Source organism: Lynx rufus, unplaced genomic scaffold (assembly GCF_022079265.1).
Source record: "Lynx rufus isolate CCGP_SWC_20201006 ecotype Redwood Valley unplaced genomic scaffold, mLynRuf1.p SCAF_6, whole genome shotgun sequence".
Classification (NCBI taxonomy): domain Eukaryota; kingdom Metazoa; phylum Chordata; class Mammalia; order Carnivora; family Felidae; genus Lynx; species Lynx rufus.
The window spans coordinates 105,861,032-105,874,708 of record NW_025814878.1 but is presented as its reverse complement, the minus strand read 5'-3'; the positions used below and the strand labels follow the sequence as shown (position 1 = coordinate 105,874,708).

The following is a 13,677-nucleotide window of genomic DNA, read 5'->3' as shown; positions in this document are numbered from 1 at the left end:
TTCCATCTGTAAGATGAGGGAGTTGACTGGCTTCCAGGTGTTTTTACCCTCTCCCTTTTCTTTTCTCCTTTTTTTTCCCCCCTTACTTAAAAAAAAAAAAATGACAAATCGGGTCTTGCTCAAAAGCTCTCAGTTAAAAGCAGAGATGCTCTGGCTGAAATAGAGACAGCACCCCAGAAGTGAGTGCATTTGCTCAGCTCTATCTCCCCGCCCAGGAAGTCCTAGAGCCCCAAGAAACACAGTTGGAAAGACTGATTCGTTGACCTGATAAATCCCGTATATTACGTTCAAGCCTCCATCAGTGGCCAACTGTTGAAGCAATGTTGAAGACTCCCAAATTTTACTGCAGGATGACAGCTGAAGCTTGTCATAAAGCAGGCTCTCCCCACCTCAGCACTCCCGATACTTGGGGCTGGATACTTTTTGTTGGAGGGGGGCTGTGTGGAGTAGGATGTTTAACAGCATCCCTGGCCTCTACCCAGGAGAAGCCACCAGCACCTCTCCAGTTGTGACGTTAACTGTCCCCACACCATTGCCAAATGTTGAGGAGCAAAATCATTCCCAGCTGAGCACCACTGCTGACAAGGGATGCAATCCACCTCCTTGAGTTCTAAGAGCCCCGACTTCCAGCTTGTGAAACACATCAGTACCCACTGCTTTGCAGGTGGTTCGCTCTGTGTTAAGTTCATGAGCTCTGTTTATGGTCTGACGGGGAGAAAAAAAAAAAATCTATGGCTGATTTAGCAACCAAAACCTTCAGGGTTAGGCAAGGAATAAAACCAATATGCTTTTTCTCTGTGAGTTTTAAAAATCATTAAAATATATCCAGCTTGCTGAGCATTTCTGATTGGAAACAAGCGAAAGAGGACTCCCCACTCAGTGAAGAATTTGCCGTACACAAAGCTATGAATTGAAGCAACAGTCAATTTCTAAACAAATTCACCCAGAAATACTGTCATTTAAAGTCACATCTTAATCATCCCTGCACGGAAGCGCTCTATACAAAATGGAAATAATGGAGTGACTCTTCCAGGTCATTAAACATCAAAGACAGAAACAAGCTAGCAATTTCTCATGTTTTCTTCAAAGCTGATGCAAAATGCAGATCCCTTTTTTTCTTACTTTTTCATTTTTTTTCATCAAATGTAAATCAAGTGAACTTCTGCGTTAGTATCTAAATATTATAAGGCCTATTGCCTTCTCCACCTACGTGACAGACTCATTAAGCGGCATTCAATACACTCTGGAAGACACCATTGTCCTGTATAATGCACAAGCAAAGATCAACCCAAGTAACTTGGGAAAAACAGGACTTCTTGTAAAGGAGCAACATTCTCGTCTTTTGTAACACCTAGAATTTGCCTGTACAGGTGTGCCGGGCTTTAAGAAATCCGATTCAGGAAAAGTTCAACAATACGGACTCGAGGGGGATCAACGAGGGACTGAAAGTCTAAAGTTAACAACTTAAAAAAAAATACGTCCTTTAAAATATACTGGGAGCCTTAGAACAGACCTCTAAGGCCTGTCATAGGGCTCTCTAAGGCCTGCCACAGGGCTAAGAATGATCAAACGAATTTGTTCTATTTTAGCTAAATGTTATTTCCCATGTACTTGAAAAGCACTAGGTTAAAAAATTATACAGACTCCCTTTCAGCCTGTTTCCATGATTAATTTGCTTAGTAAAATTTTTTTGTTCTCCCCAAAAAGTACCCAGGTAAACTTTAGCCATATCTTTGTAACACTTCTCTCAAATTTCAAATCAATGACATTTGAATGAGTAACACTTTATGTGATAGGAAATGCGAAGCCTTCTCAGTGGGCTCCCCACTCGGGGCATTTAAAATGCATGCTCACAGGGCCCGGAGGGGTGGAGAGGCACCAAGAAACATGGGGCATAAGTTCTGGAGGCCAAGGCTCACTGCGAAGCCATGTGCGGCAGCATTTAAGAGCTCTGGATCACACGCTTCCTGAGAACAGGGATCTTCTCTGTGTCCCCTGAGCACACAGCATAGCAGTGTGTGCGAGCTGAGTAAGTAAATGAAAACAAAGCAAGAAAATCCCGGCGACACGGAATCCCCTCTGTGAAGCTTTCGTTGCGGAAAGTGCACCCTTTCTAAAATGCGTGGTCCTTAAAGCCAGGCACAGCCCACTGCCCTCTTAGTCGCAGGTCCCCGGGGAGGACAGAGGATGCAGAGATACTTACGGCCCCGCAGTTGGGCATCTCACAGATGAAGGAGCCGGAGGGCTGGCCGAGGGCCTGCAGGGGTGGCCCCTCCGCGGGAGCCAGCACGGGGCCTGGGGGGGGCTCGGGAGACTTGGGCACTTCACTCTCCTCTTCTCTCGTGGATTTCCTATCTTCTTCTGGGTCCTCCTCCTCTTCCTCTAACTCCTCTTCTTCTTCACTCGTCTGGTGTTAAGGCAATAAAAGCAAAAGGGGGGACAGCCCCAAATAGCATTTTTAGTGATGAACAGAGTCACCAGCCAGGAGAGGAGAAAGGTGCTGGACGTGAGGTGGGGGTGGGGGTGGGGTGGGGGTTCTGTCTAAGGAACGGCCCACGGAGTCCTCTGGGGAGTGCTATGGTGGTCTCTACCAGAGCTTGGGGCTCTGAGGTCGAGAGAGTCCCCCTGCTTCACTTTGGATCCCTTCACCACTTCTACAAAATATGCTAAAGCAGGGAGGAGAGATTTCTGTGTGTAGACTTTCTCCCCCTTGTTCAAGACCAGCAGACCTTGAAAAGGATTAAAACTCGCTTGTGAGCCACTCTGTCTCCCCGGAGCAGTGAGCAGGGTTTTCAAGCAGTAATCATACTATGGAAACCCCTCTGGAGAGGGACTAAAGACCTACGTAATGATTTGTCTACAGGCCTTATGACACGCTTCCACACGAGATGCCCCAGATGTCTGCTCTGACCCGTGGCCTGTGGAAAGCATGTGACCCACAGTGCTCCGATGCACCCCTGTTTGCTCTTGTCAGAAAACAGAATGGAAGAGTGAAGTGCAATGACTTTGAGGAGAGAAAGGGGAAAGGGATATCCCCCTGGACCCCTCCCTTATTTATTTATTTTTTGGTCTGTCATCACATGCTTGGAGAAATGCCTTCCGCAGGCATTCTATGAAAAAGACCAAGAAAAATATTTTCTGTGACTAAATATCCTTGTGGCTACTGTGTCCCCTCCCCTTCCTTCAGAATAACAGCAGGTGGAGAACAAAGAAGGTCCCGCCTTCCCAAGGGTTACCAAGACAGGAAGTCACTGGAGCAGTCTGGTGTCGTACTATGGGTGGATTGGGACGGAAGGCAGGGACGGAGGAGGCCCTCATTCTACTTCTTGTTTAACCACCTTACTCTGGTCTCTCTGTTCTCATGGAAAGATGTGGGCTCCTCTAGGCTGAGAGAGGACCGAGGACCAGGGAAAGGGCTAGAACCCAGTTCTAGGTTACATCCACCTCATTTCAGCTTCTATTTCATAGCCCTTCACAGTTTACAGAGCATTTTTGTATTTGCTGGATCACTGAACGACATGGAAGCACCCTCATTTACAGACGAGGAAACAAATGGTATGTCCTGCTTGCCCTTGACCCTGGCAGTTCATTTGTGTCTACCAGGCTCTGTTTAAAGCACGACTCGGGCTCCAGTTTGGTTGATCCCAGACAGTGATGTAACTCTGGGTCAGCCTATGATTGTCAGAGCCCAGAAGGGAGAATTTCTGAAAAGGATGAAGATTTCTTTCTTTAAAAAAAAAAAATTAATGTTTATTTATTTTTAAGAGGGGGGAGGGGGCAGAGACAGGGGGAGACAGAATCCGAAGCAGGATCCAGGCTCTGAGCTGTTGGCACAGAGCCTGATGCAGGGCTCGAACTCACAAACCGTGAGATCATGACCTGAACTGAGGTCGGACGCTTAACCGACTGAGCCACCAAGGTGCCTTAAGGGTGGAGATTTCTAAGAGTATAGTGGGATCCTGGGATCCAGAGACAATAAGCTGTCTCTCTCCAGTTTGGATTGGGGCAGGGGAGAAAGTCAATGCCAGTAAATAGGGGGCATTTAACACTCTATCATGGTTTCATTGTTGTCTGCATTTGATAGCATATACATGCATATTTGAGATGATGTGGCAACAAGGTGTACCTGAGAAATGGCTTCAGTTTCCAGTGGGTTAATTACGATTAAGTAGTGATGATTACATGTGCTGAAAGACTTCAATGAGTACAAACGTAGGCCCACTTTATTTTACAGAGTGATTCATCATATATAAGCTGTAGGTCTCTTATTCGCATAGAACACACAGGTGGATTTTCCTTAAATGGTCTCATTCCCATATGAATCCATCATCTTTCAACCTCAAGGAGTTTCAGGTCAAACCACAGTATGTAGAACTCTAATGGTTCCCTCCCTTCCTTTACAGAAATGGAACTTTGTGGACTCAAGAATCAGTTTAGTAAGCAGGTCAGGGCCTACAGCGGGGCACTTAAACTAGATTATCCAATAACTTTCAATGGCAATGGCATTTGTTTTACAGTACCATTTATAATTACAATTTTTCTCACAACACCATTTTTGGGGGGCTTAAAAACTCATAGAAGAGACATGCCACAGAGCCACAAAATCACAGATTAAATTATACTGCACTGTGATTACACGTGTCTCCGGAATTTAGATAGGTTTTATTTCAACTGGCAATCTATACACGTTCACAAGATGATGTATCATCAAGCCATATGGGCTTTACCAAAGTGACTAAGAGATACAAAGATAGGAGGACAAAAATCCCAAGATGTACAACTTTGTATCAACAAGTTGGCCATTTCATGATGTATTGTGAAATGAAACATTGAGTAATATTCCAAAATTGGTAGAAGGTGGGCAAATACGGGATGAGGAGGTGGTTATATATTTAACATGGTGCTTAAAGCCTTAAGTGTCTGCAACAAGGGTTTCTTGAGGAGGACGATACTCTTACTTCTCAGGCATGCAAATGGAATTTGCATTGTGAGACACTTGTTAAGTTAAAATACAAACTCTCAACAGCCCAAATGTACTCAGAGACACAAAACTGAGTGTCACCATCACTAATGATGAGGAGGAGGATGATGGGGATGAAAGCATGTTGAATGCCTGCTATGAATCAGGTACCACATGCGCGCACACACACGTGGACACATACACACACACACACACATAATTTCTAGTGCTCCGATAGCCCTGTACAAATTTTTCTTTTTTAAGCAAACGACGAAACTGGCCAGCGAGCTACTTTCCCCAAGGTCACACGGCTGGTAAAGAAGTTGAATTGAGATTTGAAACCTAAACCGTCTGATTTCAACACCTCAGCCTTCTTCATCTATTGACCCCGCAGCAGATGTCCACAGGAGAATGTGTGTCCATCTGCACATAGTTTCGATTTTCAGCCCAAAGACAGGAGGTCCTAAACCCCTCACAACCATTGGAAACAGCTGCCGGTCAATGTCAGAGAGCAGCAGGCTATTCCCGCCACCACCACCCCCCGCCCTGCCACCGCCCCATTGGTGGACCGTGTTAGAGTAACTTAGGTGCTTAGACCGTGGGTGAGCTTTGCCCTCGGAGTCCTGACTGCTGTCTTCCAATGTCAGTCACTTTTGTCACTTGGTTTCTTGAATTGTGCTGAATTTTGGGCAAAACCAGATCCACAGATCTGTCCTGAGTGGGAGCATGAGCACGGGCAGGGGACAGGAAGATGTGATCAGCACACTTTCTTCCCATATCCTTAACGGAGTCCACCTTGGTCCCCTTCTTTTGCCTCCAAGGTGGAAGGACCTATGATGACCTCAGGGTAGAAGTCGCCAAAGCGGAGGAGGCTATTGTGTTGTGTTGGCCTTATGGCTACCTAAAGAACAGCCATTCCTCACCAACTGTCTTCTTCCCGTCTCCCCACACAAGTCCCTGAACGACCTGAGCGTGTTCCATCATGTTCCATCTGGGATGAAAACACTGAGGACCTATGATCGGGAGAGTTGTCCCAAGTGTCCAGGCAGGCCCGAGGACAAAGGGCAGGACTCCTGTCCTAGGACTGTGCCTTCTGCACCCTCCCCATTTCTTGCATGGTCCCAGGTTTTCATCTCTCCTCTACAAACTTCCCTCAAGAGGCTGGCTGTGCCTTCACAGAGCCCAAAAGGGAGTTACTGAGCTACATGCTGGCCTTAAATCAAGACTTTTTTTTTTTTTTTTTTTTTTTTGTGGGCCTGAGTCATCTCTGCATGTTGCTCTTGGTTCTCCTTAAGGTAACAAGGGTGGGGATGCTCCTGACCCAGCTTAAATACTGGCTCCTGGTGAGTAAGCCCAAGAAGGTGTGGTTCCTTGGGCATCGTCTTAACCTCTCCTCTTTAGTCTGAGGCTACATGCAGGTCTGGGCCTTTCTTACCTTTTTTAAGATTTTATTTTTAAGTAATCTCTACACCCAATGTGGGGCTTGAACTCACAACCCCAAGACCAAGAGTTGCACACTCCACAGACTGTGCCAGCCATGTGCCCCAGCCTAGGTTTTTCTATGCATCTCCAAAGCCCTGCTGGCCCAAGATGGCACCTCTTCCTTGCGTAGTAACATCTTCCTTAGCAGCAATCCCTGCTCTGAATCCCCTTGTGCACTTCATCTCCCTGCAGTGAGTTCATAGAGGGATTGTTGCTGTGACCCACAGTGACTCCTATCTGGGAGTGATGTTCACTCAATTAATTCAACAAACATTTAGAAGGCCTATATTATGCCAGCCACTGTCCTAGGCACTTGGTAACACACAAGCTGGAAAGGCATCAGTCTGCCTCAGGAAGCCATATCCTCAGATTTTGCCCTTTTCCAAAACATGACTCTGACAGAGCCCAGAACATTTCAGAACTGGAAGGGATTTTCCAAATCATCTAAACCATCTGCCCCATTTTATAGGTCAGTAAGCTTTAGGAGACAGGTCCTAGGTCTCCAAGGCCAGGATTCCTCCTGCTTCCTTGTTTACTGTCCATCCACTCATCTGGAAAGCAATGCTCTGTGTAACCTTGGGAAGCCCTTCCCCTCTCTGGGCCTCAACCTCCTGCCTGTGAAATGATGGAGCTGGATGAGGGAGAGGCCCTAAGGCCCTATCCAAGCCTTTCTTGGTTCTCGTCTTACACTGCTTGTAAACACTCTTGGGGTTCATGCAAAGCTTCCACTTGTGTGTGCCACATCTTCCCAACTTTAGTATATGCTCCTGGTGGGGGGGGGGGACAGAGGCCAGTGAACATCCCTGATCGCCCACAGCACTACACGCATATTGATATTTACATCACGGCAACTCGACTGCTTTTAGCTGACTAAACCAGGAGAGGCCACATTGTTTCTTTTAAACATCAGGCATGGGTGAGAACAATGCTATTCAGATACGAGACAGCGCTACTTAAACGACTCACACAAAAGCCCGGGTCACAGGAGACCCCAAACACACAGTACCATCGTCATCTCTGATACAGATGTCGATTTTTTTCCTGACCTGCGGGTCTAAATGTAAATTCAAATATGTGCGTATTTTTCACAGCTAGAATCATTCTTAGGTCTCCCAGGCCAGGTAGGAACTTGGGCCCTGAGGCATTAATGAGTCCAAGTGTTTTTATACTTCTCTAAGAGGATTTGCATTTGAGTGCTCTTAAATACTAGGCAGGGAATCAGGCTCAGACCACACACTCTCCATTTGACCGTGGCTCAGTTACTTAGGCTCTGTGCCTCAGTTCCCTACCTCACAGATTGGCTCTGAGGATTAAATGAGTCAATATCGGTAAAGCGCTTAGCACGATGCCCGGAACACAGAAGGTGCCATGTACGTGTCAGTTAGAGAAAACCACCCACACAGGTGCTAACAAAACCGTGGCACAATCGGGAATGAAAGTATATTACAGACATCCATCACATTCGTGAATTCTAAACACTTTCCCGAGTGGTGACAGCCTAGAGTTTACTAATCTGTTGTAAGACGTGCCATTTTTACATACACATGCACGGCAGGTAACGTTTTCCACCATGTGTGGAAAGGAGACTTTCCCTGGTTATAGACTCAGGGAAAAAAAGAGTTAACCACAAGGACAAAGTGATAGTAATTACTGAAGCCGCACACTAGGGATTTGGAGATTTCGATATCTTTAGCTTTAGCGTGTCACATCTTTAGTGCATACTTGACACGCAGACAACTTTGGATCATCGGCCAATGAAGGAAATCAGTCTCGGCGATAAATGGTGATCAAGGATTAGACTCATACACATGCTGCTAACTGTTCCTTGATAATTGAGAGTTCCTGGAACTATCTAGAGGCCAAGGCTCCTCCTTGGTCACGCTTAACGGAAGCTGTGGTAACACCCGAGGACTCCGGGTCTCTGGTCAGCAGCATCTGTGACACGGACGGATCAGAAAGGATATCCCAGGGGGCCGAGGGCGCCCACTTATAAGCCATCGAGTCAAGGCTGGGACCTCTCTGGCTTCCCTCCCTGCCTGCCCTGGAACCCAGGCCAGACCTTACCTCCTTAACGGAGTGCTGAGCTATGGGGCCAACCCGGAGCCACCTTCCTTCTGCATTTCTATGCCAGGAAGTTGAAGCCTGTCACCCGCTCACCGTGGTCACCTCGGCAGCCAAGTCGAGCCAAACACCCGCCACTTACTAACCTGGGTGAAGGGTGGGGGCGGGGCGCACGGAAGCGGCTTCACTCACCACAGAATCATCGATTTCTGCGAGGCGTGTCCGGTGTTTCCGCCCCAAGCGCATTATCTTTTTCCACGTGTAGTAGTATTCCACACACTGAGCCACCGTCTTAGACTTCACCTGCCGGGAAAGCCAGCTCCACATCAGCTCAGCAGTGGGCAGTGTGCCAAACCGCAAGCTTTTGTGAAAATTTAATTTTGTAATAGGGAATAGGTGCATGCGATTCAATTAAAAAAAAAAAAGTATACAGTGAAAAACCTCCTTCCCACACGGTTTGTTCTCCCTCCATCTGGGTCTCACCCTCCCCACCCCTGTCACACAGCTAAACCCTCTTCTTAATTTCTTGGGTGTCATTCCAGAATCTCTTCACGCACATACTAAAGAACACGAGAATATATTTCTCCTCACACTGCATACGTTGTTTTGCAACTTGATTTTTTTTTTCTTCTTCACAATATAGCCTGGAGATTTTTTTCATGTCAGCCCATAGAGAGCTCATTCCTTTTTTTTAACCCATAGAGCAGCATGCTTTTTCATTTAATGTGCTTGAGCGTATTTGGCTCTCCGACTGGTTGACCTTCAAAATCTATTTATGAAAAATGTTCCTTAGTAATCGAACAGGAATGTAAGGCAAAAGTTAGGATGACAAGAGCTTAGTTTCTGCAGGAAACAAGCCTTGCCCTGTCCTCCCTCAAGGGGCAAAGGTACATGTATTTTAAAGAGAAAAAAAAAATGCCTTTGTGTAGTTCATAGATCTCCAAGCTCAAGGTGGGGTTCAATAATGTGGGCTTCTGGAGGCAGATAAAAGGCTGGCCATACTTGTGGAGGTGGGAGACCAGCCACCCAAACTGTGAGATGAGAGAGGTCCCGCCAGAAGCTGTCTCCTTCTGAAAGTGCCCCTCTTTCCACCACTTGATTTCTTGAGTTTCTACACTAGTCGCTCAGGGAGTGAGGACACTGTCTCAGAGAGTACTTGCTGGAAAGGCTGTGTCGCCTGGCAAGCACGACACAGGAGTCTGTCACCAATCAACAAGGTGCAGGCCTGCAAGGGGTGAGGCCCAGGGCAGGTCAGTCCTGGGGGATGGGGACTCAAGAAAGAGGACAGCACGAGAGCACGGAGGCTACTGAGCTTACAGGGCAGCAAAGAGCATGGTGGCCTCCAAGGTAGGGAAAGGCAGGGGTGAATACAGATCTGGAGAGGGCAGGCAAGCAGAGAAAAGTCTACCTGTCCCACCAAGGAAAGTCCTAGATTAAGGACAGGAGACATGCACCCGGTGGGTAGCATCGGGCCAGCCCAGAGCCAGTGGGAGGTGTTGTCCGGGACTCTGTTCTCAGTGGACCTGAACATTTTAATGACCGTAATGACACAATATGGCTCCATTGTTCATTGATTTTCTGATACACTGAATCATTTTCACTTTTAGCCTCAACCACCTCTCAGCCAATTAAGGCCTGTTAAGTTCATTATCTGCTGAAAAGTGCTACTTCATCTGTGTACAAGAGTTCTATTTTGCTGTGAGATGCTGTATATACAAAGTATTATTATTTTTATTATGACTGTCGTTATGATTAGGGGCCCAACTCCAGAAACTCTGCTACTGGCTAGGGGGAAGGCACGTTATCTTCCCTTCTCTAATGTCTCAGAAAAAGAATTGTCAAGAACATGATAAATCTGTCAAATATACATGAAATAAATCATGTACATTGTAAACCAACAGCCTCAGTTCTATTTATTCTGATAGAGTGTATAAATTACACATTTTTATTAAGATAAAAATAACTCCCCACCATGTCCAAATAATCTAGGTCCTCCTTCTCCCCCACAGCCCTGACACTGGGCGATGCCACCCCTGTAACAAATACCATCCTTCACCAGAGATGAGTGGAAGACATTCTTTTCCTGAGAGTTAAACCAATAACCAAATATTTCTGTGTGTCTTTAAGGTGTATAATTTCCCCAATTCAATTTCAAGTGAGCGAAGGGAAAAGGCATACTTACCATCTTCTGTACAAAAATAAAGTCTTTGCTGTAAGTGGCTAGTGCTTTGTTAAACAGTTTTCTTTCTAGGGAGGTCCACTTGTCTGAGCCTACAACAAAACAAATGTAAGAACAGAGCACAGTTCTCCTTACTTGTCGGTGCTGGCTTACTTAGTTAAGTTCCAAAACACAACTGGTTAGCAAGTGATATTAATACATATGCAACTCCCAACTCCCGTTTGAACAAAAAAATCAACGTAGTGTAACGTTAGCAACCCTGACACCTGGGTTCAAATCCCAGCTAGGGCCTTGGCCTTGCCAAGTTACTGAACCCAAGGCTCAGTTTTGTTACCTACAAATGGGAACAATTCTAATTGCCCTCGGCTTTTGCGATCTTTGGGAAGGTTAAAGAAGATAATCCACAAGAAGGCTTAGCTTAGTAACTGGAAAACAGTGAGTGCTCAACACGTTGTGGCTACAGTTTCTATGCAATTATGATGTTCACGGGTGCAAGCATTCATGCAGCATGTGCTCCTTGAAATGTGGCAGTTTTGGCCATCTCCACCCTCAAGATGCTCACCATCTAGTGGGGAGACAAACCAGGAGGCCACGGTGTTCAAAGTGATGGCTGCGATGCTGAGGTAGAGGTCATGTACCAACGGGGCACAAAGAAGGAGCAGCATCACGCTCGGGTGAGGGCCAGGCTTCCAGGCAGAGAAAACACCCGAGCTGAGTTTTAAAGGACCCCAAGAAGCAATTCAGGCAAGGAGGAGATGGAAGGGAATTCTGGGGAGGAAAAGGGGCTGAGGCAAAAGTGAGAGGCAAGAGTAAGATGTTGCATCCATTCATTCATTCAACAGGTATTTTTAGGTGTCTACTACATGCAAGACGCTGAGCTAGGAAAAAAAAAAACAAAGCACAAAAACCCTAGCATCTCTAAGTGCTTACTGTGTGCCAGGTTCTAAGTACTTCACAGACATTAGTTATTTGGCTCCATCAATAACCCTGCAAGATCACTGTTACCCATTTTACAGATAAAGAAACGGGGGTGCTCAGAGAATGAGTAGTAATCCAGTAGGGTTCAACTACAGGCTTCTGGCAAAGAGAAAGCAGATGGGGCTGGAGAGGTGAGCGGGACCAGCCCCTGAGAGAGCTGCAGACCGATGAGGAAGAGGCCCCCGCAGTGCTGGGCTGATGCATCTGCCTTGGGGGCTGAACTTGATTTTCACAATCTTTTTCCCTCCATAAATGAGAAAGCAGGATGTGCAGATGATCACGCCGAGTGGTACTGGCTTGTGTTGCATAAGAAATGAGGCTTATTCCTAAGATAAGTCCTATTTCTGGGGGCTCCAGGGAAGGCTCGTCCCCGTGGCTGTTTTGCAGAAAACTTGGCTTCATTTTTCTGGTTTTTTGAATTTGCCACATCTCTGATTCTTTGGATGGTGCATGGCTGGGCCTTTGACTTTGACATTCCTCCACTTCTCAGAGCTATAATCCCCCAAACTGCAGTACTTTCCCTCCTAACCAGAATAAGCCCAGGATTTCCATTTTGCTATGGTTGACTGACGAAGCTGAAATTGCAGGAAATCTGAATTGTTCCTTCCCTTGGAAGGTTCAGCCAAAATTAGTGAATCAGGTTCCTGGAGAGAATGTGTGAGTCAGTGACAGAAACTCAGATTTCTGAAATAAACACCTTCCCTGTGTGACTTGGTGATAGGTCCTCAAGCCAAGAGCCTCTGGCTCCAGACTCAGAATATGCTCTGCAGGGTTGGGCTGGCTCAGACATCTAAAGCACAGGGCCACCACTGCCTGATTTCTTTGGTTTGTAAAGTTATCTTTACTTCCGGAAGGAAAGCAGCTTTTTGATTAATCCCCAGCAGAAAGAAGCATCTTCCACAAGTTCTGGAGGCTGGGACATTTCCGGTTGTGCAACCGTCATGACAGGAAGGAGAAGAGAGTTTGAGTGTTGGAGAAGTTTTGCTGGAGTGGACATGAACAGAGGAGGTTAGTGGGATTTGGGGTTCTGGAATGGTTCCATCAGTGTTCCTCAAATTCTGTCTAATATTCAAGGCCATGGGGTCCCAGCTCCCATACGCTCCCCTTGCTCAGGAGCAAAGGTAGAAAGAGACAGAAAGGATTAACCAACAGTTTAGCTGAATGGCCAAAGAGCAGTCAAGGTTCTTTTTAGATATCCATCAAAATAGCCAAGAGGTAATAGGAATCAGAAACACAACGACGGAGGGGGTGCCTGAGTAGCTTGGTCAGTTAAGTGTCCGACTTCAGCTCAGGTCACGATCTCACAGTTCGTGAGTTTGAACCCCATATCGGGCTCTCTGCTGTCAGCACGGAGCCCACTTAGGGTCCTCTTTCCCCACCCTTCTCTCTGCTCCTCCCTTGCTGGTTTTCTCTCTCTCTCTCAACATCAATAAACTTAAAAGATATATAATGGTGGAAGAGGATCATGATGGGGACATGTCACAGCAGCTGTCCCTGGATAAGCTACCCCACTGCAGGTCCAGAGCCCATGCAGGTCCAGAGCCCGTGCAGCTCTCAGTTGCAGCTCGGATGGGGAATCACCCAATTAGATCAAGAAGAATCCTTTCTGCTCTCAGCCAGACTATACGTCTCCTAGAGTTAGAGTGCCTCTAAGACCTGGTGGGATACTAACAGGGCCACGCAGCCTTCTTAGGCCAGCACCCAGTCTCTATGGTGGACGCACTTCCTTCCACACCACACCACACCACGAGTGGAGTCATCATGTGATTACTGCCCAAGCAGCAGTGTTACATGACCAGGTCTACTTTTAATGTTCTGTTCATTTTTAAGAGAGAGAGAGAGAGAGGGAGAGAGAAGGGGAGGGGCAGAGAGGGGGACACAGAATCCAAAGCAGGCTCCAGGGTCTGAGCTGCCAGCACAGAGCCCGATGCAGGGCTTGAACCCATGAACCGTGAGATCATGACCTGAGCCGACGTTGGACGCTTAACAGACTCAGCCACCCAGGTGCCCCGCCCAG

The 13,677-nt window shown here is 46.8% G+C and overlaps 1 protein-coding gene across 4 annotated transcripts in view; it reads right to left on the bottom strand.

Moving 5' to 3' along the window:
• TRERF1 (transcriptional regulating factor 1) overlaps positions 1–13,677 on the bottom strand; it is a 209,376-nt gene that overhangs the window by 6,574 nt on the left and 189,125 nt on the right. For all 4 annotated transcript variants that reach the window (XM_047103296.1, XM_047103295.1, XM_047103298.1 and 1 more), the window contains 3 exons: positions 10,686–10,774; positions 8,696–8,806; positions 2,204–2,407 (listed from right to left, as the gene is read on the bottom strand). In XM_047103296.1, coding sequence (XP_046959252.1) covers positions 2,204–2,407; positions 8,696–8,806; positions 10,686–10,774 — 404 coding nt within the window. The remainder of the gene's footprint in view (positions 1–2,203; positions 2,408–8,695; positions 8,807–10,685; positions 10,775–13,677) is intronic.